The sequence below is a fragment of the Bidens hawaiensis genome, unplaced genomic scaffold (assembly GCF_021521415.1).
Source record: "Bidens hawaiensis isolate Kalapana, Puna unplaced genomic scaffold, B.hawaiensis_p1.1 tig00001904_1, whole genome shotgun sequence".
Classification (NCBI taxonomy): Eukaryota; Viridiplantae; Streptophyta; class Magnoliopsida; order Asterales; family Asteraceae; genus Bidens; species Bidens hawaiensis.
Window position 1 is genome coordinate 903,894 of NW_027491104.1, and position 23,968 is coordinate 927,861.

Genomic DNA, 23,968 nt, shown 5'->3' on the forward strand with positions numbered 1-23,968 from the left:
ATGCATTCATTTTTAAAAAATTATTTGAAATCACCAGTGCTTGATGATTTGAAGAAAACAATAATAGGGCGCTTGATGAAATCACAATCGATTGCTTCAACGTTGATTACCTGAAGGAACATCAATCACACACCCACTAGAACTTCATTGATTAATGCTTGACTATGGACTGCTTAATACCTACACAAAATGCCGACTTCACATCAAAATTACTCTACCATCATCAAAGTTGAAATAAAATTAAGACAATATTTTACAGAATTTCGCAGGAGGCTGTGTATGCTGACATTTATTTTAAGGATGTAAAACCATATGACTCAAGCCGCCACGTAGACCCAACAATATATAGATCTTTCAATTGAAAAATGCTCTGTGAAAGATGCCTTATGCCTGCACTGTAGGTCCCAAAACGACCACCGAACGGTTTTGCTCTCGATAAACGTTTCGAGACGGGCGCGGTAAATCAAACGACAGAACATAAATAATATAAAGATAAGATGAATGTATGATTTCGTTGTCGCTTAAAAGATTGATAACATAAACAAAGAACCGACCCACCCAAGGTGAGCTCTCCTTGGGTGGATGATTTACACAATACAAACACACACATAAATGACAAAATAAGGCTCTATTTATAGCCAAACAACTAACATTCTAGAAGATCTTCTCCTGTTGAAGTTAAACGCGTGTCCCGAAGCTCTCGTTTCGTGTCCGGTTTCCTCGCCGGCTTTAATTATTCATTTGACCATTAATATATAACGGGTTTCGTAATTTGATATCGCAAGTCACACTTTTTAGCCCTACAATCACCCCTTGGCTTGTGATATCAAAACATCGTTGAACCGTGTCTCGCATCTTCACGAATCAACCCGGTAAAGCCGAAGCCTCTTCAATCACCCCTAAAGGTATGATCCACAAGGGATAACGATCAAATGAACAAAGCTTGTTATTTCCTCTTTAAGTCCAAATTCGTATCCAATTTGTTTAAAGTTTCTCAACTTCTCGAACGCCTCGAAAATAGCATAGAAAAAACATGCTTTGAACACGGTCAAACAATGAGGAAAACCGATCAATTTTGACTTTTTTCAGTTTGGTCAACCACGGACGACAGTTATTTCTTGGCCCAAAAGTTATCTTTGTTGAATCATGGCCAAAAATTAATTCTCAACAGCCCAAAACATTTAAACTAGCCCATAGTAGAACATCCCATGTAGTTAGTTCAAGAAAAGTAAAATAACAAAGCTGGCCAAAACCCATTTTGAGCCCAACTCCATCATTCTTTTAAAAACTTGGATTAGGGCACAAACCTTAAAACTTTTGTTGAGAACATAAGCAGCCGCCACCAACATCATCAGCTGCCATTCCGGCCGCCGGAAAACCAAATCCGGTGATTGTCGCCGGATTTTTTTGTGAACTCTACCTCCGGTCACCACTCCATCCCAACATCATCACCATCAGTCGCCATCTCCCTGATCTAATGGAGCCGGAAAATCGATTCTGGCGATCGCGCCGGAAAAAATTAAACACCACCACAAGCCCGTCACTGGCCATGTTCGTTCTTCTTCTTTCTTTCTTTTCTCTGTTCACCGCCGCCATCCATGGTGACCAGCTGGAAAAACGCTTCAGATCTGCAACTACCGTAACCCGAGGCTTGCCGGAATTTTGGCGTGTGACTGAACGGTCCCGAAACGCCCTGATCGGGTACTTGTAGATCCCGAACATCCGAATCTACAAGGATAATGCTTCAAACACGCTTATTTCCCACTTTATTTTCATGATCTTCAAACTTTATTTTCAAAACTTATAACTTTATTTCAAACTTCAACGGGTTTAACATCTCGGTTCGGGTAATAGCGGATATAGAACTCGAATATCAAGAGCAAAGTTGAATCATAAGATTCGACCCGCTCTGATACTAATTGTTGGTCCCAAAACGACCACCGAACAGTTTTGCCCTCGGTAAATGTGTCGAGACGGGTGCGGTAAATCAACGACCGGACATAAATAATATAAAGATAAGATAAATGTACGATCTCGTTGTCGGTTAAAAGATTGATAACATAAACAAAGAACCGACCCACCCAACGTGAGCTCCCCTTGGGTGGATGATTTACACAATACAAACACACACATAAATGACAAACATAAAGCTCTATTTATAGCCAAACAACTAACATTCTAGAAGATCTTCTCCCGTTGAAGTTAAACGCGTGTCCCGAAGCTCTCGTTTTGTGTCTGGTTTCCTCGTCGGCTTTAATTATTCATTTTACCATTAATATATAACGGGTTTCGTAATTTGATATCGCAAGTCACACTTTTTGGCCCTACATGCACCTTCTATATTAATCTCTTCCACCTTCTATATTAATCTCTTCCAGACTTTCCAAACGTCGAAGTTCTTCTGGCAATTTCTCAACTAGAATATACAAAAGCGGAGATCTAAATATATCAAAACTTTTCATGTTACATATGCTGCTCGGAAATCTCCTAAGGATATACAATCTGTAAGGTGTAACTCCTCTAAATTCTCTAATCTGCCAAGATCCTTTGGTAGTTGCTCGAGAAGCTCACAACATCTAAGTTTAAGAGATATCCGATGTTTCAACATGCAAATGCTATCTGGAAGATGCTTGATCTCTTTCATTGTCAAAGTTAAGTGCTTTAGACTTTCTAACATGTACAAATCCTTGGGCACTTCTGGGATACCGCCTTATAGTGTAAGTTCTATAGAATGTTGTAAATCACAAATGCTTGCTGAGAAAGCCTCAAGGTTTGTGCAAACACATAGACCAGAAGAAAGAAGCTTCTCAAGAATTCCACTTGATGAGGGCAGCTTTTTATAATATACACATTTAAACTGAAACTTTGGCAAATTGTTGTCGGGATGCAGTGGGCATGTATCTAGAGACTCTACAGTTAGATTTTACATGAAAACTGCATAATCAAGAGCAGTAGCAATCAACCTTGAACAACCTCTTAAGTTTAAAAAGACAAGCTTTTTTAGGCATCCCATAGGATCGTGAATTTCTTGAAGAAAATAACATTTGAAGATCTAACCTCTCCAGATGTGTAGTCAACTCAAGGTTAACATTGAGACCTTAGAACTGCCAAGGTTGAGGAACTTAAGCTTTGGAAGTTCAACAAGCATGTGCAGTTTTACTAACTCATTACAATATGCTAGTTTCAATGTCTCTAAATATGGGGCCGACCCAATGTTAAAGCTACTCACCTTAGAACCATAAAGTTCAAGGAATTTGAGCATTGGACATTCAACCGGCATGTTCAGTTCTACTAAGTCCTTGCAATAATCCAGATATAACTTTATTAAATGTCATACCCTAACCTAAGGCGGAAATATCGGGGCGTGAGCTGATTGCTCACAGCTCTCAAGGTACCATCATGCAATAATTTAAAGGTGACAATATCTGTTTAATTTAATCAAATATTCAAATAAATTCAAATACAAAGTACAACTCATTAAACAAACAATGAATACAAATCTAAGTCTTGATTATAATTCTTTTAACTTAATTCTTCACTACGTCTTCACCAAATCTTACAACTAGTTCAAACAATAACTTGCATATGCGTATAAAATAGATTTTTTTTCAACAACACATGTTGAGTGAGTAGAATACCAGATTTGACACTACAATAAGAATATATAATAAATAAAGAAAGATGCAAATTGTTGATAAACAGTTAAGCCATATCATATAAACAAATCACACAAATATAAAGATAGGGCTAAAACGTTGCCATGCGTTGGACATTGGTTACCAAATATGGGTTGTCGGTGAAACCATTGTCATGCGTGCCACTATGATGGTCGCATGATGACCTCTCCGAATGTATTCGAATAAAGAAAGTAAGCAAATAGCAAGTTAGGCATAAACTGATATACACACAAGAATAAACAATTGCAGTTTTGAATGCTAGATAATAGATAACTACTGTAAATACGTATATGTCCTCAAAAAGGTTGAAAAGAGGTAAAAATGGGAGTGATTACTCACCTGATCAAATAGGCAAAGCGATAATGATTTGATAATAAAAAGAGGTAGATCAAGCTTTTCAGGGGCGAGAAATCCTTAGTAACAATAATTGCGGGAAATAAATATGATTTGAAAACAGATCTAAAAACTAGATAGAGATTCGGAAAGTTGCTGATGATTGGGTGTGTTCTTGCGAAAGTTAATTATTACATAGTTTTATTATTGATTTTATTATCAAAGTTTTATCGTAAATAATATGATTTTATTATCTAAAATACATAAAATACTTAAATACATATTTATAAAATTTTGGACAGATTATATAAAGAGATTTGTTTTAAATGTTTATTTGAAACTAAAAATACGTTTAAAATATACATTAATAATAATAATAATATAGAATCGTTTATAAATACTCGAGCTTATAACCATATTTTGATATGCTAAATAAAAAGATTATACCATTTAATTTAAAAAACCTTATCAAACCCTTTATTATAAAAACCTTTATTAATTTAATACATAATATATTCACATATATACATATAATTATATTTATATAGTTCAAGAACAAACCCTAGAATCATCAATCGTTTAATCTCGTTCATATACGATCAATTAACCATAGGGTTAATGATCCAGACTCTTAGACAAACTAATCCATATAAAATAATTACCTTAACGATGATTAAACGGTGGTTAAATTGGAACGAACAGGGTCGGCCAAGAACGATGACGGTACAATCCGATCGATATAATCAAATTAGTTATAGGGGTTAGATTGGCGCTGATATGAGGATAGTGTACGCAGTTTTAATTGTGTTATGGTGCTCGTTAAGGAGTATATTCATGAATGCGCTATGGCGGTTAAGTACAATTAGGCATTACGTATCAGTTTGATTAATTTTACAAATTAACGAGTGTTGGTAGGCCGTAAATGGAAAGATTAACAAGATCCTTGATTCAATTACCAAGTATACAACGAGAATTGCGGTAAAAGATACGATCTGGGTAATTGGGTTGCGAGTTTGGGGTGATAAACGGGTTGGGTAAATGGATTTATGGGTTAAAGGTTTATAATATTCATATACTGCAAATCAGTCCCTGTACTATTGAGGTGGATCCAAAATAGGGTTTAAGTTTAGTTTTGGGTTAAATTTGAATATAAATCAAAGTTATTTTATATATATTAAATTGATATAATAAACAATATTAATACAATAATAAAAAACTCGATAGACGCGATTATTTTCTCGGTATAATTTCTCGAACATAAAAGCAGGTCGGGTATCGGATATAACATATAAGTTTGAAAAATTAGAGTTGTTACAGTCTCCCCTACTTTAGGGAATTTTGTCTAGAAATTAAAGAATACCATAACAAAACCATTAACTTTTGAGGAAAAGAAAACTTTTAAATATAATTTAAAATTTATCATAATACAGAACTTTGGATAGTCAAAACAACGCTCCAAATGAAAATCCAATAAGGGCACTTATATATAAGATGTACCAGCAGCGTATCCACCATGTCCTTATCATCTTTACATTTGTACCGTTATCCCAACTACTTTTGATTATATATTATGACACACAATGGTACACATTATGATTTCTATGCGAGAACTTTGATAATTATGTTTTGGACCACAATTACTTTCATTGTCGGATGGTCCACATAACTCGTCTCATCGTGTGGGTTACAAAACATTTGAAAGACATAACATGGTGATAAAGTTTTTAAACATTTTGCTTGTAAACTAGAAGGTCATATTTATATAAAACATTGCTAAAAATGAATTGAATGGTTGAGTTGATTTAATTAAAATACTAAAGTTTCTAAAATCTCCTTTGATATAAGGATATAAATTTTAAGAGTTGGAAATGAAAGGATTCCTTGCAGTGGGTATTGAGATGGGTTAGGATTGAATTAGGATACACAATTTAAACAAGAGGTACGGTATTGTAAATGATTGTCTTTGGAAAGTAAGATTAATTTTATTGTCTGAGATAAAACGCTTAAAACTTATGGGTTATTCAAATTGTATTGTTTCAAAACCAACAAAAAATTGCTATAGTGTATGATTGATTTGACAAAAATATCTTTAGATAAAAATGACGAAAACAACAAAAGTCTTCTTTGAGAAAACTTACTTACGATTGATTTGATTCGTCTTGATTTAAAAGACCTTGATTAATTGAATTTACAAAAATTTGAATAATTTGGGGTTAATTTATTTGAGAATGCTTGATTAGGTTGAACTTGTATGTGTTGCAAAAGCGGTGTTTGATTTGAGTTGGTTTGATAAACTTGAGCTAGATGAATATGAATAATTCGAGGACACACATGGCGTAGATGATTAGGGTTTCCATAGTTGTAGAAAGCACATGCAGCAGGTGTATTGGGTTAAGTATACGACATATACCGTTGTGGGACGTCTTGTGCACTAAGCGATGTAGGGTAAGTATTTGTAGGGATGATCGAAGAGATTACATTGGGTGCAAAAACGACATGAGGATTGAGTGGAATGATGAAAGTTACTAGTTGAGCATAACGAGATGTAAAGTTTCTTGCTCGGGATACTTTGATTTTGCCGAGGTTGATGATTGATTTGGTTAACAACACAGTTTATCTTGATTTGAATTGCGCTTGTTTTTGTTGTTGTTGTCATGAGGATGAGTATGGGTAAATGAATTTAAACAATCAGCAAAGAAGTTAATGAACATGATTGAATTTGTTGTATTAATGTTTTGAAATTGAGTTCACATTCTAGAGATTGCAGCAGTTAACTCCTTGGCTATACAATCCGCCATACATCGGTTATAAGAACCAAATGATTGATGTCGAGGATGACGATGATTTCTTTGGGAAGACATTCTATGATGATAAAAAATAAAGATTTATAAGGTGAATGATACGTTGAGGAAATCATTTAAATAATAAAAGAATAATTGTTTTAGATAACTTATAATAACTTAGCTTTTATGAATAGGGATTTGCGTCGTATCAAGAGGAATAGAGGTAAAAGATTGTAAGATGAGGGGTGCATTGCGTAAATACATACGAGTTGATGTAGTCAAAACGATTAATGCGTGATAACTAGATGAGGAGATAAGGTCAGTTTAAAAGTTAACTTTTTTTTGATTAAGTCAACTTAACAAACAACTAACGAAACAAAGTTTGTGTGTTGGCCTCCCATGAGCTTTCCATGGCAGTTTGAATGCCCAACAAAACTAACAAATAAAAGTAACTGAGTTGAACCGCCATGAGCATTACATGACATTTTAAATGGTCCAACAAATTAACGAATTAACAATACAATAGAATTTGTCGGGCCATGAGCATTACATGACGTTTTAACCGACCAAACTAAATAACGAATAAACGAGAGAAAAATATGAGTAGTTGGAGCATCCCGTGAACCACCACGTATGATGAACTCCAATAAAATAACATTCAAAACAAGTTGAGGAACGGATAGTAGGAGTGCCCATGGATACCATGGATTTTTCACCTAACGAACCATTTAAATAACAAAACACAATAATCGAAATTTACCGAATTAAGCAACGAACCACGTTGAATTCGGTTTAAAATCAACCTAAGGTGTAGGTCATATAACAGTGGTGTTTCACTTCGGCCTAGAGGAACTTGTCATACTACCTAGACTTAAGGTGAAGGAGTAAAAACAAAATTAGGGAATTCTTAAGGAATTTCCCAAATATGAAAGGCAATATGATTTAATTTAAATTATTTAAGAAAAATTATCTTTGAAGGTTGAGGCATAGCCTCGGAGTTATGTGTGTGTGCATGAAAATATAATAATAAACAATCATTAACTAATTATCTAAGAAAGCTGTAAATAATAAATTTTGAACACATAAGGCAAACAGATAAGCACGTATGAGGCTCCTAAGCATGTTATTAAGGTACCACTAACGACCTATCTTAAACCTTCGGCTCTATACCAACTAGTCACACCCCAACTTAAGGCAGAAATGCCTGGGCGTGAGATGATTGCTCACAGCTCTCAATGTACTATCATGCAATAATTTAAAGGTGACAATATCTATTTAATTTAATTAAATATTCAAATAAGTTCAAATACAAAGTACAACTCATTAAACAAACAATGAATACAAATCTAAGTCTTGATTATAATTCTTCTAACTTAATTCTTCACTAAGTCTTCACCAAATCTTGCAACTAGTTCAAACAATAACATGCATATGCGTATAAAATATAAATTTTGTCAGTAACACATGTTGAGTGAGTAAAACACCAGATTTTGACACTACAATTACAATAAGAATTTATAATAAATAAAGAAATATGCAAACTGTTCCTGTGAGATAAACAGTTAAGCTATAGCATATAAACAAATCAAACAAATATAAAGATAGGGCTAAACCGTTGCCATGCGTCGAGCATTGGTTACCAAAGATGGGTTGTCGGTGAAACCATTGTCATGCGTCGGACGCCGGCCACTACGACGGTCGTATGATGATACTATTAATGATGGACCTCTCCGCAATGTATTCAAATAAATCAAGTAAGCAAATAGCAAGTTAGGAATAACCTAATAAACACACAAGGATAAACAGTCGCGGTTTTGAATACTAGATAATAGATAAATAGTGTAACTACGCATATGTCCCCTAAATGGTTTAAAAGAGGTAGAAAGGGGAGTGATTACTCACCTGATCAAATACACAAAGCAATAATGATTTGATTATATAAAGAGGTAGATCAAGCTCTTCGGAAAACCAACGAGAAAGCCTAAGTAACAATAATTTCGGGAAAATAAATATGAATTGAATAACAAATCTAAAAACTAGATAGAGATTCAGAAAGTTGATGATGACCGGGTGTGTTCTTGCAAAATTTAAATATTGCATAGTTTTATTATTAATTTTACTATCAAAGTTTTATCGTAAATAATATGATTTTATTATCTTAAATACATAAAATACTTAAATAAATATTAATCAAATTTTGGATAGATAATATAAAGAGATTTGTTTTAAATGCTTATTTTAACATTGTATCACAAGGTTGAAAATATTCAAACCGAAACCCAACAGCTAATGCTAGATCCATCACTTGAGAGAAGTAGTTGGATGAGGTGAGTTTGAGAAACGCCCCTCATTTGAACAAGTTTGGCGTTGTTGAAGCACAAAGTATCATATGAAACGTTTCTCTTTCCTTGAAGTTTGTCCTCCCATGTCGCTTACGAAAGACTCGAATCCCCATCGAATGGTTTAGCATAAAATGGCAAGGGTTCGTCTCCTGTCATATGCGGAGTGCAACCACTATCTAAATAATTCTCTTGATAGTCCTCCTTGATTGACCATGCATGCACTCAACATTTAATTAGACATGGGTTCCCGAGACATTTTTGTCTCGGGAAGGTCAACCGTAAATCGACCAAAACTTGATTTTATTTCCTAAAAAAATTAATTTCTTGGTGAAGACTCACTGGATGAAGACAGTCCTTAGGAATCTAGGCAAAAACTTTTTCCTTTGTTTTGGCAATTTTAGACCTTTCTTTCTTGATTTTAAAACTATTTTTTGGTGAATCCTCAGACTTTATAGTCCTGGATCCTTTTTGATTTTATCCTTTTTAGTTTTCCAGAAAGGTTTGTTTTTACATTTTTCTTTATTAACTTTGGATCTCACATCCACTTCACTGGCTTCACTATCAGCTTGATCAGTCCTTGAATCAGGGCTACTAAAAACTAATCCGCCTTTGAATATCAAGTTGTTTCTTGAACCAGTGCTTGCAATGTCTAGCAAGGTGAGAAGAATGACCACACACAAAACAAAACTTTCTCCTAGGAGCACTATAGAACTCATCAGAACTATAATATGGTTGGTGCGGTGGGAAAAGTGATCCATGGAAAGGAACATGATTGTAAAACACATTTGATGTGTGACCCCGATCATCAAAAACACTAGTGTAACATGAATCCAAAATTATTTTGTTGGTAGTGATCATAGTAGTTATCAAAATAGTTGTATGACTGAGGACTTTGTGATTGATTAGTTGTTTGAGAAAATGATCTTTTATTTGATGACACATATTTACATGAAGTACTCATTTGATTATCATTTTCAAACACTTATCCTAGGCTTACAACTTGATGTCAACAGGACTTTTATCGTTGACACAATTTTCAACAAAAGTTTCATAAGGACAATTTCACAATCACAATTCATGTCTGTTTCCACCGACCCACTTTCTTCTACACAACCTGTTGAACAAGATAAATCACTACTAGAACTAACTGATGAATGAATGGGATCAACAGTTTTGTTTATTAAATCTGTTTTTTTTTTAAATTTATGTCATTTTCTTTATTTTTATCTTTTATGGAAGAATTTGTGACAATCTGCTTGAAATCTCACATCCAAATAATCCCTAAACAATCGTTGCTTTCAGATTGGAGTATCCATACTTAACAAATGACACGACAAATCAATCACTCACAAGTAAGAACCCATTTTTATCTTTTTCATGTTATCCAACATTGCATTTCCTACTAAAAGAGAAAAATGTGACTCTTTTAGTTAGTTCATAGGTAATTTGCTTTGTTTCAGCTTTGGAGTTGAAGACTATGAGGATGAAAATCAGCAACCAATTGGACCAACTGTAAGGAACGGGGGACAAGACCCCAAGGGTGAACGTGAGCCAGGAAAGACAAAGGGTTTGCCTGATCAGCGCAGGTTTTGGTGGCTCTGGTACGAGTGTCTCACATATTTTATATTCGGATATTGAGGTAATATATGCATATACATGCCATAAACTTTAAAGCTTATAGAGATACATATATTTGTTTATTTAAACATTATATGGCTTTGCAGAATATATGTCGATGTGAATTGTTATGGTCGTTCGATTCGAGGAATGCTCAATTAACTTCACTTCAGGTAATTTCAAACCTCACCCGAATATATTTTTGGTTTTGTGCATACTTATCAAAACCGTTTTCCTGACCTTGTAAGTATTTTATATTCATAGTTGTTTGTTTATCTTAAATGTTAATCTATTTATTTCTTTTAGATAGCGCAAGACACGACGATTGCTACCGAAACATGATGCCACGATTCTGTTTAATACATTTTGACAATTATATTGTAAAATTCTCGTTTTAATGTATTTTGGTCTAGTAGAATATTGTATTTTGAAGTTTGTATTGTAAACTTTTGGATATAATTCATTTTGGTTTATTGTGTTATTTTTGGCGGATTTTGATTGTTAAAATTGTGCGATTTAAATAGATTTGGGATGTTAAATTCCGGATTTCGCCTACAATTGCAAATTAACGTTTATTAAATGATCTTTAGACGCGGTTTAAAAGTGCAGCTAATAATAATTTTCTAGAATACTTGCTGTGGTTTGGGAGCATTTAACGCAGTTTAAAGTGTGGCTAAAAGTGATTTCTAGAAATTCGAGTTGCTTATTTGCCCTGTAAGAAGTATTTGACGCGATTTTGAAAACCGCGCCTAAAAATAAAGAGAGCTTTTGCATCACTATTTTTTGACGCGGTTAAAAACCGTGTCTAAAGATCTTTTTTACCCATCTAAAGCTAGTAATATATAAAATTGTTCAGCCTTTCACTTATCGTTTCAACTTTAGTAAAAGTACTTCAATTTAACTCATTATCTCTCAAAACTTTAAAAACATAAATATGAGCCACTTGTTCAATAAAAACCTAGCTCAAAGTACTTTAAAATGTAGGAAATATATAGATAACAATATGTATATTTTAGACCATATCAACCACCACCAAAGGGGAAAGAGAACGGGCTATCTTTCGTTCATTGTCCAATGTTAACTACAACGAACTATACCGTGTGGGCTTTGAGGATGAAAGTAGTTCTAAGAGTTCACAAAGTTTGGGACACCATCAACTCATCTGATGAAGACAAAAAATGACATGTCTATTGAATTGTTGTTTCAATCCATACCCGAAACCTTGATCATGCAAATTGGAGATCAAGAAATTGCTAAAGCCATGTGGGATTCGATCAAAACCCGACAATTAGGCGCCAAACGGGTTAGAGAAGCACGTCTCGTCAATGGAATTTGACATTATGAAGATGAACAATTCAGATTCCATAGATAACTTTGTTGGCAAGTTATCGAGCATTGTCTAGAAATCCGCGGCTCTCGGTGACGTTATAGATGCAGCATGGTTGGTAAAGAAGCTTCTCAAAAGTCTCCCAAGATCTAAGTATATTCAAATGGTTGCTTCGCTTGAGAAAGTGTTGGATCTCAACAAAACGGGGCTTAAAGACGTTGTAGGTCGACTCCGAGCGTATGAGGAGAGAATCCGAGAATAAGAAATTCAAGGGGGTAACCAAGGTAAAATTTTATTAGGTAAATATGATCCATCATGTCATAGAAGTTTTGAATCTAATAGGGGCGGGGACGAGGAGGTAGAGGTCGCAGTGGAGGCTGATTTAATGACCAAGACCGAACCCCTGTACCGAACAAGGGCCATCAAGTCACTGGAAAATAAAGGTGAAGAAAGATAGGTCAAAGATTTTATGTTAGCGATGTGACCATTTTAGTCACTTTGCATTGGACCGAGTTCAAAAGGGTCAAGAAGCAAACAAAACTGAAACCTGTGAAAATTTTGATGATGCGGCATATATGCATCAAGTTGTGTTTAAATGAATAAAACCTAATACAGAAGAAATACGAGATCAAGCGGGTTGAAGATGATGTTTGGTATCTGGATAATGAGGCAAGTAATCATATGATGAGAACATAACCGGGAGGGCTAAGTTCAGAGATCAGTCATTATTTCAAATCAAGGGAAAAGGCTTAATTCTTTTCCAAGGAAAATCGGGTGACCAAGACTTGCTAACCTAGTTTATTACATTCCGGAGTTAAATATAATAAGTCTCGGTCAGAGTCCGAATATGACATTCAGATGAAACGCGATCTTCTGACCATGTACGATGAGAACATGTGGTTACTCATGAAGATAAAGAGATCCGCAATCTGACTCTATTAAATACGAATGAAGATTGGAGCTCCCGTGTGTTTAGACTCAAGGATCCAAGATGATGCATGGCGTTGGTATGCAAGGCTTAGGCACATAAGTTTCGAGTTAATGAAATCAATGGCAAAAAGAATCTAGTACGAGTTTACCACATGTTGAACATGAAAATCAATTGTGTGAATCGTGTTTGGTGGGTCAAAAAATGAGGCGTTCGTTTCCGGCCACATCCTCGTTTAGAGCATCCCTTTGGAGTTAGTTCATGGCGATTTATGCGGTCCAATAACCCCACCCACTATCTCCGGTAATAGGTATGTCTTTGTTATTATAGACGATTACTAACGATAAATGTGGACGTTTTTATTGAAAGAAAAGGTGAAGCGTTTAAAAGTTGTAAGAGATTTAAACCCTAATCGAGACAGAGGCGCATTTACCAATGAAAACTTTCCGAACCAATAGGGGAGGAGAATTCACTTCACGTGATTTCAATCGGTTCTGCGACGAATGGGGAATTATTCGGCATTTAACCACCCCGTACACGCTACAACAAAATGGCATGGTAGAAAGGTGAAACAGAACTTTAATGGGGATGGTACGGAGTATTCTAAAGGTGATGCATGTACCGAATTATTTATGGGGAGAAGTGGTCCGACATTCTATGAACGACTTAAAAAGTTCAAGTTGAATTTACTAATCCGGTATATTTTCCACGTTTATAGGAGTGCATCTATGTTTCTGTTTCTGCTTTATGAATATGATATTTTTTGGTCATTTCTGATAATATCAAGTCTTATTCCTATTTTGGTATTTTTCATTTCGGGATTTTTAGCTCCGAGTAGCAAAGGACCGGAAAAACTTTCTAGTTATGAATCAGGTATAGAACCAATAGGCGACGCTTGGTTACAATTTAGAATCCGCTATTATATGTTTGCTCTAGTTTTTGTTGTTGAAACGGTTTTTCTTTATCCATGGGCAATGAATTTCGATGTATTAGGTGTATATGTATTTGTAGAAGCTTTAATTTTTGTGCTTATCGTAACTGTTGGTTTAGTTTATGCATGGCGAAAGGGAGCATTGGAATGGTCTTAGCTCCCGAATATTCAAACAATAAAAAGAAAATCGGAAAAAATTGAGATAGTTATGAATTCCATCGAGTTTCCCTTATTTCATCGAACAACCCAAAATTCAGTTATTTCAACTACATTAAATGATCTTTCAAATTGGTCAAGACTCTCTAGTAAATGGCCGCTTCTCTATGGTACCAGTTGTTAACCTTTTTAATCAATCGAGTCCCAACCCGAGCCTTGGTTGATCAAACTCCATATGAATGGCTCAAGATAAAGAAACCGGTTATTGAACACGTTGAGTATTTGGGTGCATGTCGTATGCTAAAGTTGATACCGTACATCTAAAGAAACTTGATGACAGGTCGAGACAACTCGTTTATCTTGGGTCGAAGACGGGTTCAAAAGCGTATCGTCTCTTCGATCTAAACACCCAAAAAATAGTGGTTAGTCGGTATGTTTGTTGTGTTTGATGAAAATAAAGGGTGGAATTGGGCAAAAAAAGTCGAGAAGAATGACTATGAGCCGGCCATGTTTTCTATTGTGGGGGCCTTGATTGACAATGGAAATAGTCAAATCGAACCCACTATTGAAGAAACATCCTAAAGCAATCCAAGTCCAAGCTCTAAACCGACAACATCGGGTCAACCCAAGTCCAACGACACACTCGAACCAAGTTATATCGGGCATAATTCCTCACCCTTTTCTAATCTGAATCAGAAATGGGGGGGGGGGGGTTGAATGTTGGATTAATTTCTATTCCGGTTCACAAGTCAGTGAACCGGGCCTAAGAAGTTTTAACAAGCCAGTTAAAATCTAGGGGTGTATTATGAAACATTCTTCCATTTCCTTGGTGGCCAAATTCACATTGTTGGCCAAGTTCAATTTGTTGGCTAAGTTGACCTTTTTTCCAAGTTCACCTTGATGGCCAAGTTGAGTGGTGGACACATATTATGCTTGGTGACCAAGTTTGGGTTATTAGTATAAATACATGTACAAAGTTAGGGCTAGGTATAACAACACACCAATCACCACCATCATTACCAATGATACTATAGTTAGCTTTTTTAGCTACATTTTTTGGTTATAATATAAGTCGGTTATTTTTAAGTTGTGCGTTAATTATCGTTTATCATTCTTGACTGATTACTTTTACATTAATAATCAGAAAAGAAAGTCGTGGACCTGAATGTGATTATATCTATGAAACTCATATATCTTCTTGCTACAAATAAAAGCAGCTAAAACAGCCGAGTGAATACCCCCAAATAGCGCAAATAACGGCAAAATCAGATTGAGAAAAATTCGATGAATAATAAGTGACAGTACTGGGCCTATATTTTTTCTTTTTAATTAAAAATAAAAACTTGAGATGATCAGTTCGTATCCTACCGGAGTGTTATCTAGACATGGAAAAATGGGTGGATTGGGTAATAGGTAAGCTTTGCACGGGTCAAACCTCACAAGCAAAACTCTATTTTATGTATGTATCCCTTTTGTTTAAATCTTTTAGGCTAACCCGTACGACTCATTGTAGACAAAAAGATAATCCAAATCAACCCATCTTCTAATGAGATGATTTTGGAGGTGTTATGCATTTTTGAATGCACACTTGGGATCATTGAAGTTAAAAAGAACTCAGATTGTCAAAAGAGAAACATTGAAATGCATCAATGTCTTCTAGAGAGACTATGCTGGGTTCATAATCATTGATAACATAAAGCCACACAAAAATGTGAACCATAATTAGCGATTCAGAGCTATAAAATACATTGTATTGCTTAGAGCATGTTTTTATCGCTATAACAAATATTTACAACAAAGGGAAAATATCCTACAAATGTATTCATGCAGTGGCACATCAGAGAATTTTTCCCAGGTCAGTTTGGCGTTCGGGTCGGGTTGGAGAACTCGCCTGAAAATTTATTGTTATTAGATCCACAAATTCAAGTTTCACCTAAAGTCTTGAACCTAAAACTAATTATCCATAAGACTAACAATCAAACAAGCAGCAATGAACAACACTCAACTAATAATCATAATTTTCTAGACTAATAAACACTAAATAAAGTAATAAACAATCAAACAACACTTCCGTAAAATTTATATTTCAATAAACAATCAAACATACCCGTTTTTTTTAACAAATCGCCCTGATCAGCCTAATATGATTTCTGATTTTGCCTTATCCAAAGACTTTAGGAACAATCTTAACACACTGGTATTTGAAGCACAATAATAACACTAGAAGATAAAGCAATCAAAGTATCAAACAACGAACAATCTTACACACCGGGATTAGGAAACTCGATATGATATCTGAATTTTTTTCCCAAAACCGGTACTCCATGCCCCTTCTGCTTGACAAACATGTACCAGACAACTCTATCTAGTACAAAAAAAATATATATATCTATGACTCCGGTCATGGGTTTTTAAGCCCGCCACTGCCTATGTGATACGAGGCCATGTATGTAGAGATTTCTGTCAAGGATGTAAAACCATACGACTCAAGCCGCCATGTAGACCCAATAATATACACATCTTTAAGCTGATAAATGCTCCGTGGAAGACGAGTTATGCCTGCACCTTCTATATTTAACAATTTCAAACATTCTAAACATCCAAGATCCTCAGGCAATTTCTCTACTTGAATACAATAGGGAAGACACAAATACTTTAAACACTTCAACTTACAAATGCTGTTTGGAATAGCTTGTAAGGATATACATTCCGTTAGGGATAACTCCTCTAAACGCTCTAATCTGCCAAGATCCTTGGGTAACTGCTCAAGAACCCAACAAGATTTAAGTTGAAGAATTTTCAGATGTTTCAACATACAAATGCTATCTGGAAGATACTTAATCTCTTTTATCCACAAATGTAGCTCATTTAGACTCACTAACTGGTACAGATCGTTGGGCACTTCTGGAATACTACCTACCAGTGTAAGCACTCTTAAATGTTGTAAACCACAAATACCTGCTGAAAAAGACTCAGGATTCGTGCAAGCACATAAACCGAAAGAAAGAAGCTTCTCAATATTTCCACTCGACGAGGGTAAATGTTCAATATATTTACATTTAAACTGAAATTTTGGCAAATTACTTTTAGGATGCAGTGGGCATATATCCACGGACTCCGCAGTTAGTGCTAATGTAGCTGCTAAACCAAGACCACCTAATTCATGTCGTCTGTTAACAAAGTCCTTAAACCTTTGGCAACCAGTTAAGTTTAAGTAGACCAAATTCTTTAGGCATCCCACTGGAGCGTAAATTTCTTCAAGAAAATAACAACCTCCGAGATCCAAAATCTCAAGATGTGGAGTCATCCCAAGGTTAAGGTTTTTCACGTTAGAATCACCAAGGTGGAGAAATTTGAGCTTTATACATTCAGTGGGCATGTTGAGTTCTTCAAAGTAATTACATGCTCCAAGATTTAATTCCTTGAGATTCCGAACCATCCCAAGATTAAGGTTCCTCACCTTAGAATAACTAATTGTGAGGATTTTGAGATTCGGACATTCAACCGGAATGTTAAGCTCAAGGAAGTCATTACATCCTTCAAGATTTAACATCTCAAGTTGTGGAGTTAGCCCAAGATTAAAGTTTTTCAACTTAGAACCATTGAGATTGAGGAATTTGAGCTTTGGACATCCGTAAGGCATATTGAGCTCGACAAAGGCATTACATTCTCCAAGATCTAACTCCTCGAGATACGGAGTCAGCCCAAGATTAAGGTAGGTCAATTGAGAACCAATGAGTTTGAGGAATTTCAGCTTCGGACATTCATTGGGCATATTGAGCTCTACAAGGTTATAACATCTGTTAAGGTCTAACTCCTCGAGATATGGAGTAAGCCCAAGATTAAACTTGCTTAACTTACAACCACTAAGTTTGAGAAACTTGAGCTTTGGACATTGATAGGGCATGTTGAGCTCTACAAGGTCATAACAATTGCTAAGATCTAACTCCTCGAGATATGGAGTCAGCCCAAGGTCAAAAGTACTCAATGGTGAAAAATTGAGGTTAAGAAATCTGAGCTCATCAAGAACCTGACTTAAGGGAAAAAATGAATATTAATATGATTGACACAATATAGCGTAATAACAGATCATGCAAAACAGCCAATAAACCGTCAACAATTCTACCTTTCTTTCTCCCCCCTCCCAGAGTTGGGAGATGCCGCTATACTGCATATCAAGGTAAACCAACTTATTTGCTTGAAATGTTTTTGGTAAACACTGAAAGGGATAACAAGACCAATGTAGACGTTGTAGAGTATTCGGTAAGTATTGGTCAACTTCATTACTTATCAATTCCTTATGTACGTCATCCACGTAAAGAAATCTAAGCCCGTTCATCTTTCTAAGACCTTTCATAATCATAGCTGAGTGGAGCTTCACATACAACAGTTTTACACTTCTTGTTGCACATGTACCCTGTAAAGAAAAATCTTAAGACAAAAATTTTGTCATGACAAATATAAATGTGTTAAATTAACATTAATCTTACCAAGTCATTAACCAATATATCTTCAATTTCCTTTTTAATCCATAGTCGGTTATGTCTATAAGGCTTATCAGGGTGCAAACGACGAACAATATTCATGCCAAGTTCTTCTAAATGGTCATGCAACTGCAAGTGGCCATCATAAGATATAGTTATCAGCGATTTCTGCTCAAGAACTCTTAAACCAAGTTCTGCATGAAATCCACAACTTTCAAGTAATCTAATTGCTTTCTTCTTTGCCATACCCTTTAGTATGCATGCAACATCTAGGAATATTTCTTTGTAGTCATCCTCTAGACCATCATAGCTTATTTCCAGTTTTTTCAAAGTTTCCTTCAAGGGAATTGTTCTTAGTCTTTTTAGTGCATGTTCCCATTCACTTTCAGTTCTGTCACAAAGAAATGAACCCAAAACTTTGATTGTTAAGGGAAGTCCAGCAGCATATTTTACAACCTTTCTAGAGAGCTCTTCATACCCTCGAATTGGAATCTCTTTCCCAATTGCATACCTACTGAAGAGGCAAGCTGCTTCCTCGTTCGATAATAAACAAACATCATGAATAAAGTTCACTCGGTGTGCCTTCAACACTTGCTCATCTCTTGATGTGATGATGACTTTACTTCCTGGCATAAACCAACTAGGCTCACCTGCTAAGGCCTCAAGCTGGTCTATATGATCCACATCATCTAGAGCAAGAAGAACTTTTCTACTACACATCATCTTTTTCAACAATGTTTTCCCGTGAGCAACACTTTGTATATGAATGCTTTGATCATTAAACAGGTCTGTATAGACCTGTTTTTGCAATTCCTTCAAACCAGAAAATGAGTCTTTTGAAACTTCTCGGACATTCTCAACAAAGCTTTTACCTTCAAACCAGTCAGATATATGATCAAAAACAGCCTGGGCCAAAGTTGTCTTGCCACCACCTCCTATCCCCTTGATCCCTACCATACATACATCATCGGAATCAATTTCTAAAGATGACACTACATTCTTTACCCGGTCCTCCATGCCTACTAACTTCGCATCAACGCTCGAATTAATGAAATGTGGCTTAAGTAATATATCTTTAACAATTAGTTGGATGAACTTAGCTTCATGTCTGTGTTAACGAAAATTCTATTAGATTACTCACAATCCAACTAATTTCAATTATATAATATACAATATTTTTATAAAGTAATAACGTAGTGATACAAGATGAAGGAATTACCCATCAACAGTGTTCTTCAACTCCCACCCAGCTAGACATGCTGCCTCTTTGAGAGCATCTCTCCATCTTTCAGCAGCCTCTTTCTCTACATGTTTTGCAAATGCTTCTCCTACTGACCCGCTTTGGCTGTGGACTTCAGTGGGTTCAACGTCATAGAAGACTGGGTAAGCAGTCTGCTCACTCGTCCTCTGGCACTCCATAATCTTTACGAGCTCGTCTAAGCACCACGATGAAGATGCATAGTTTTTGGAGAAAACAACGATGTGAAATCTAGACTCTTCAATGGATCGCATGAGCTGATTGTTAATCTTTTTCCCTTTCTCAATTCTCTCATCATCTTTGTAGGTGGTAATGCCTCTACTGTGAAGAGCATGATAAAGATGATCAACAAAGTTCGTACGGGTGTCTTCACCCCTAAAACTCAAAAATACATCATACTTGAAGCTCTTTTGAATGGATGAAACTGAAGTGTATGCCATTGAATGTATGCTTCAAGAATCTAATAAAATGATAGCTTTATTAACTGTGGAAAGTTATATGAAACGATAAGAGAAAGTTTATACTAAGATGACAAGGGCTTAATATTAATATATTTTATGATTGGCTGAGGAAAAAAGATTCTTAGTTGTATTATAAAATATAAAGGCCATAAAGACAAAATGTATACCTAACCCACCTTCAAAAATATTGAGTGCGCGTGAAGACCATTTACTAGTGGATGCAATATATATGCTAATACCTTTTCAGTAATTCATAGTATTTTCTTGTAGGTCCCTTGGACGGATCAAATAACAAACAAACTAGTGGTTAAGCAAGATATCGGATCTTGTAGTGTTACATTTATTACTAGCTAGCGGAAATAACTAGCGGTTAACCAAGATCTCGGATCTCGTAGTGTTGGGTTTATTGCCCGATGTAAAAAGGTTGAGAGGAGAGGAGTGAGTAGGTGAGAAGATCAGAGTTTGGTATTTTGTAAAAGGTTGGTATTTGCATGGGTAAATACAAAAGATTAAAATAGAAAAATGGGACCATACAATCTCCCTCTAGTCTTTAGTATTTATTCCATTAGCTCTTGTCTTTCGCCGGTCTCGTATTAAAATCTTTCCTCGTAGTTGAATAGTTGATTGTCAACAAGATAGTGTACAATCTTGTTGAACTTCTCAACTATTCCGTCAATGTTTTCGCGTCAGACATCTTCAACTGTTCCAAATGGGGAGTTGTATAGATTCAGGAGGTCTTCTTTGCTAAGCGCTGCAAGCTCATGTTCGTCAAAGAAGCAGAGGTGGTGCATGTTTTCACAATGAATTACCACCTCTTCTATGTTGTTGTCAAACTCCCAGCAGATGAAACACTCGAACAAGTTGGGAAAGAATGATTCCCCATGATAAATTGCTCGCCCATCCTTGTAGGTCTTGTATTGCCACATATTCTTCTTTTTTCCTGTGACAGGATTAACCTCCGTGGGATGCCAAAAGGACTTACTCTTGTTGAGCTTGAAGTCAGGTTAATCCTTCTTCCATTGTTTGCTCAGAAACCGATTAAACCATCCCTTGAGCTCCTTCTATGTCATATAATGACCTACGATTCTTCTGAAGTAGTTCACATTAAGGTCGAACAAAGTATGCATATCCCGGAGATGCATGTAAGTGAGATCTCCATTTGCTCGTCGAATGACCCATGTTTTAATGTTCGAGTGCCATTTGTAGTAGACAATTGGAGAGTCATCAAGATAGGAATAGATTCGGTCTCGCACGCTAGCTCGATTGCTGATGGAGTATAACTTGTTTTTTCGACGTCTCAGAGCTTGAGACTTTTCTGCAGCATTAATGGTTTGAGCAGGAAGAGCCATCACGGCTCATTACAAACCAGAGTATCTGGATTCGGAGAGTAGTTGATCTCGTCATCGTCTTCTTTTTTTTCTTCCACGGCTTCTTGAACTAAATATTCGGTACCTGCACAAGAATCAACATATTTCAGCCTCCAACGCAGCGTCCGCATCTCTGACTTTCCTTTCCGGATCGTCTCTGACTTTCCTTTCCGGATCGTCAGAAGCTTCGTTTAGCAAGTCTTCAGATTGTTGTTCTACCAGTGGTACCATCACCATCACTTTCATCATCACCATCACCGCTATCATCACGCTGCTCATCATAGTTGTCACGAAGAACATCATCCTCATCATTCTCATCATCACATTCATCATCATCACCATCAGAGTCATCATCATCAGACTCGTCACCATCATCGTCATTACCATCATCATCATCACCATCGTCACCTTCAACCACATTCTCTCCAACATCTGGAGTAATCACTTTTGCAATTTAAGTAGCTACAACAAGGGCACTGACCTGACTAGTACTAACAGCAGTACCAATGACAGATGTGCTCACTAAGGTTCCAGCAACCATGATTTGTTCATCTCCAGCATCACCAACACGGCTTCCACTCTCACCCTTCTTTGAAGATCCGAAGACAATCCCATCCAGACTGCTTTGATCTCCACCCTTCTAGCATCAACAACAAGGTTAGCAAGAGCATATCGTTTCTTGTTTCTTTGCTCAATACTTTGTTGTCCTTGCACCCATCGTCTCCATGAGACGACTTCTCAACTCCTCAACATCATCACCAGTCATTCTCATGACATCAGTGGCATCGAGATAACGATTAACAAGACCGTCATTGATAAGGTCTTGATCGTTGTTGGGGCTTCGCTTTTCTTCAATTTCTTTCTATAATCGCTCAATCATCGATCTGAGCTCCACATTCTCACCAATCAGGGTTCCCACATTCCTTGAAGAACTAGAATCACCCTTCAATAGACTAACCCGTGAACCAAGAACTTCACATTCAATCAAAGCACGGTCCACACTTGACTCTAGCTCCATTCTAAGATTTTGAGCAAAGTTGGAGAAGGAAGGAAGATCAGTTTCAAGATGTGAAACCCTTGATTTAAGTATGATAATGTCATCATTATGCTCAGCGTTCATCAGAGACTCTTGGCTAACCTATTGTTGTTGATTGTCCACCCGCTTTTGCAGATTTCCAATCCATAGTCTTTGGCTTTCGATTAGGGCCCGATCAACCTCCTTGTATTGCTCCAGTTAAGCAACCTGAGCAACCATCTCATCTCTTTCCTTCCCGACCCTTTCACTAACAGCCTGTTGATCTTTAATGAACTTGATGAACAGGTGTTCATGCTTTTTGTTTGATTCCTCTAGGGCATGAATCCTATCGAGGATAAGATCTCGAAATACTGGAGATTTCTTTGATTTTCCACTTGACAAGGGAATGGTAGATATGATAGGGCTTTTGATGGTTGAAGGAGGTGTAATGTAAAAGGATGTATGTATGGGTGTTTGGGTTGGAATAGTGATGGTTTGGGTAGGTAACTGTGTGGTGATGGTTAAGGGTAGGTTAATGGGCTGGCTTGAGGTTGGTATGGTTTGTGAGGTGGTTTGGGTGTGAATTGAGGAGGTGAAGGTGGAGGTCCAGAAGGATGTACCTTTGACGGGGAAAGTGAATTGGTAGGTGAGTGGACTAAAAGGTGAGGATGTCCTAGGTGGTAAAATGGTTTGATATGCGGACTCGGTCTCGGTTTGGGTGGTGGATATGGGTATATTTTCTAAGATGGAAGGTAATGGTTCATCTAATCTAGATGGTGAGGTCTCGGGAGGAGTAACGGGTTCATCTACTAGTCTCCTAGAGGTGGTAGGCTTTGCTATGGTTTTGGTTTTTGTCTTGGTCTTGGGTTTGGGTTTGGGTTTGGGTTTGGGCACATGTACTTATTTAGCTTTAAGTGTTTCTAATGTGCGGGCTAGGGTGGTCGGTGAGGATCAGTTTGTGTTGTTGTTGGTGGTTGTGTCATTAAAGTGGAAATCGAAGGAAAGATTACCTTAACAAACATGGGCATCTTGAAACATCTGGATTTCTTGGAGTCTTTAACCTTCTTCAAACGTTTAAGAGGGCGCCCTGCTCCTCTTTTTCTTCTTTAATATCCTCCTTTGACGACTCACCAGTAGAAGGCTTGCTGACAGCCTTCCAATTCTTCTTCTCATGATGTTTCTTGGTTCTGTGTTCACCTACGACAGTTTTAGTATTTGTGGCCTCACTATCAACCACATCATGATCACTTCTTTGACCATCGTCATCACCATCATCCTCATTATCTCCA

The 23,968-nt window shown here is 36.5% G+C and overlaps 1 protein-coding gene across 1 annotated transcript; it reads right to left on the reverse strand.

The window, feature by feature from the left end:
* Positions 1-2,849: 2,849 nt before the first annotated feature.
* On the reverse strand, positions 2,850-20,276 carry LOC143598732 (disease resistance protein RPV1-like). Its single transcript, XM_077076879.1, has 5 exons — positions 19,798-20,276; positions 18,585-19,686; positions 18,221-18,511; positions 16,613-18,124; positions 2,850-3,127 (listed from the first exon to the last, which is right to left on the reverse strand). Exons 1-5 carry the CDS (start codon positions 20,274-20,276, stop codon positions 3,074-3,076), a joined length of 3,438 nt encoding a protein of 1,145 aa, XP_076932994.1. The 3' UTR covers positions 2,850-3,073.
* Positions 20,277-23,968: the final 3,692 nt, after the last annotated feature.

What these genes read in the sequence shown, in the direction of transcription:
- LOC143598732 (XM_077076879.1), bottom strand. Translation starts at nt 20,276, where the DNA reads ATGGCATACACTTCAGTTTCATCCATTCAAAAGAGCTTCAAGTATGAT. An exon ending in ATATATTGGTTAATGACTTG is followed by an intron (nt 18,512 to 18,584) that starts GTAAGATTAATG and finishes TTTTCTTTACAG; the next exon opens with GGTACATGTGCAACAAGAAG. An exon ending in GCATTTATCAGCTTAAAGAT is followed by an intron (nt 3,128 to 16,612) that starts GTGTATATTATT and finishes GAACTTCCAAAG; the next exon opens with CTTAAGTTCCTCAACCTTGG.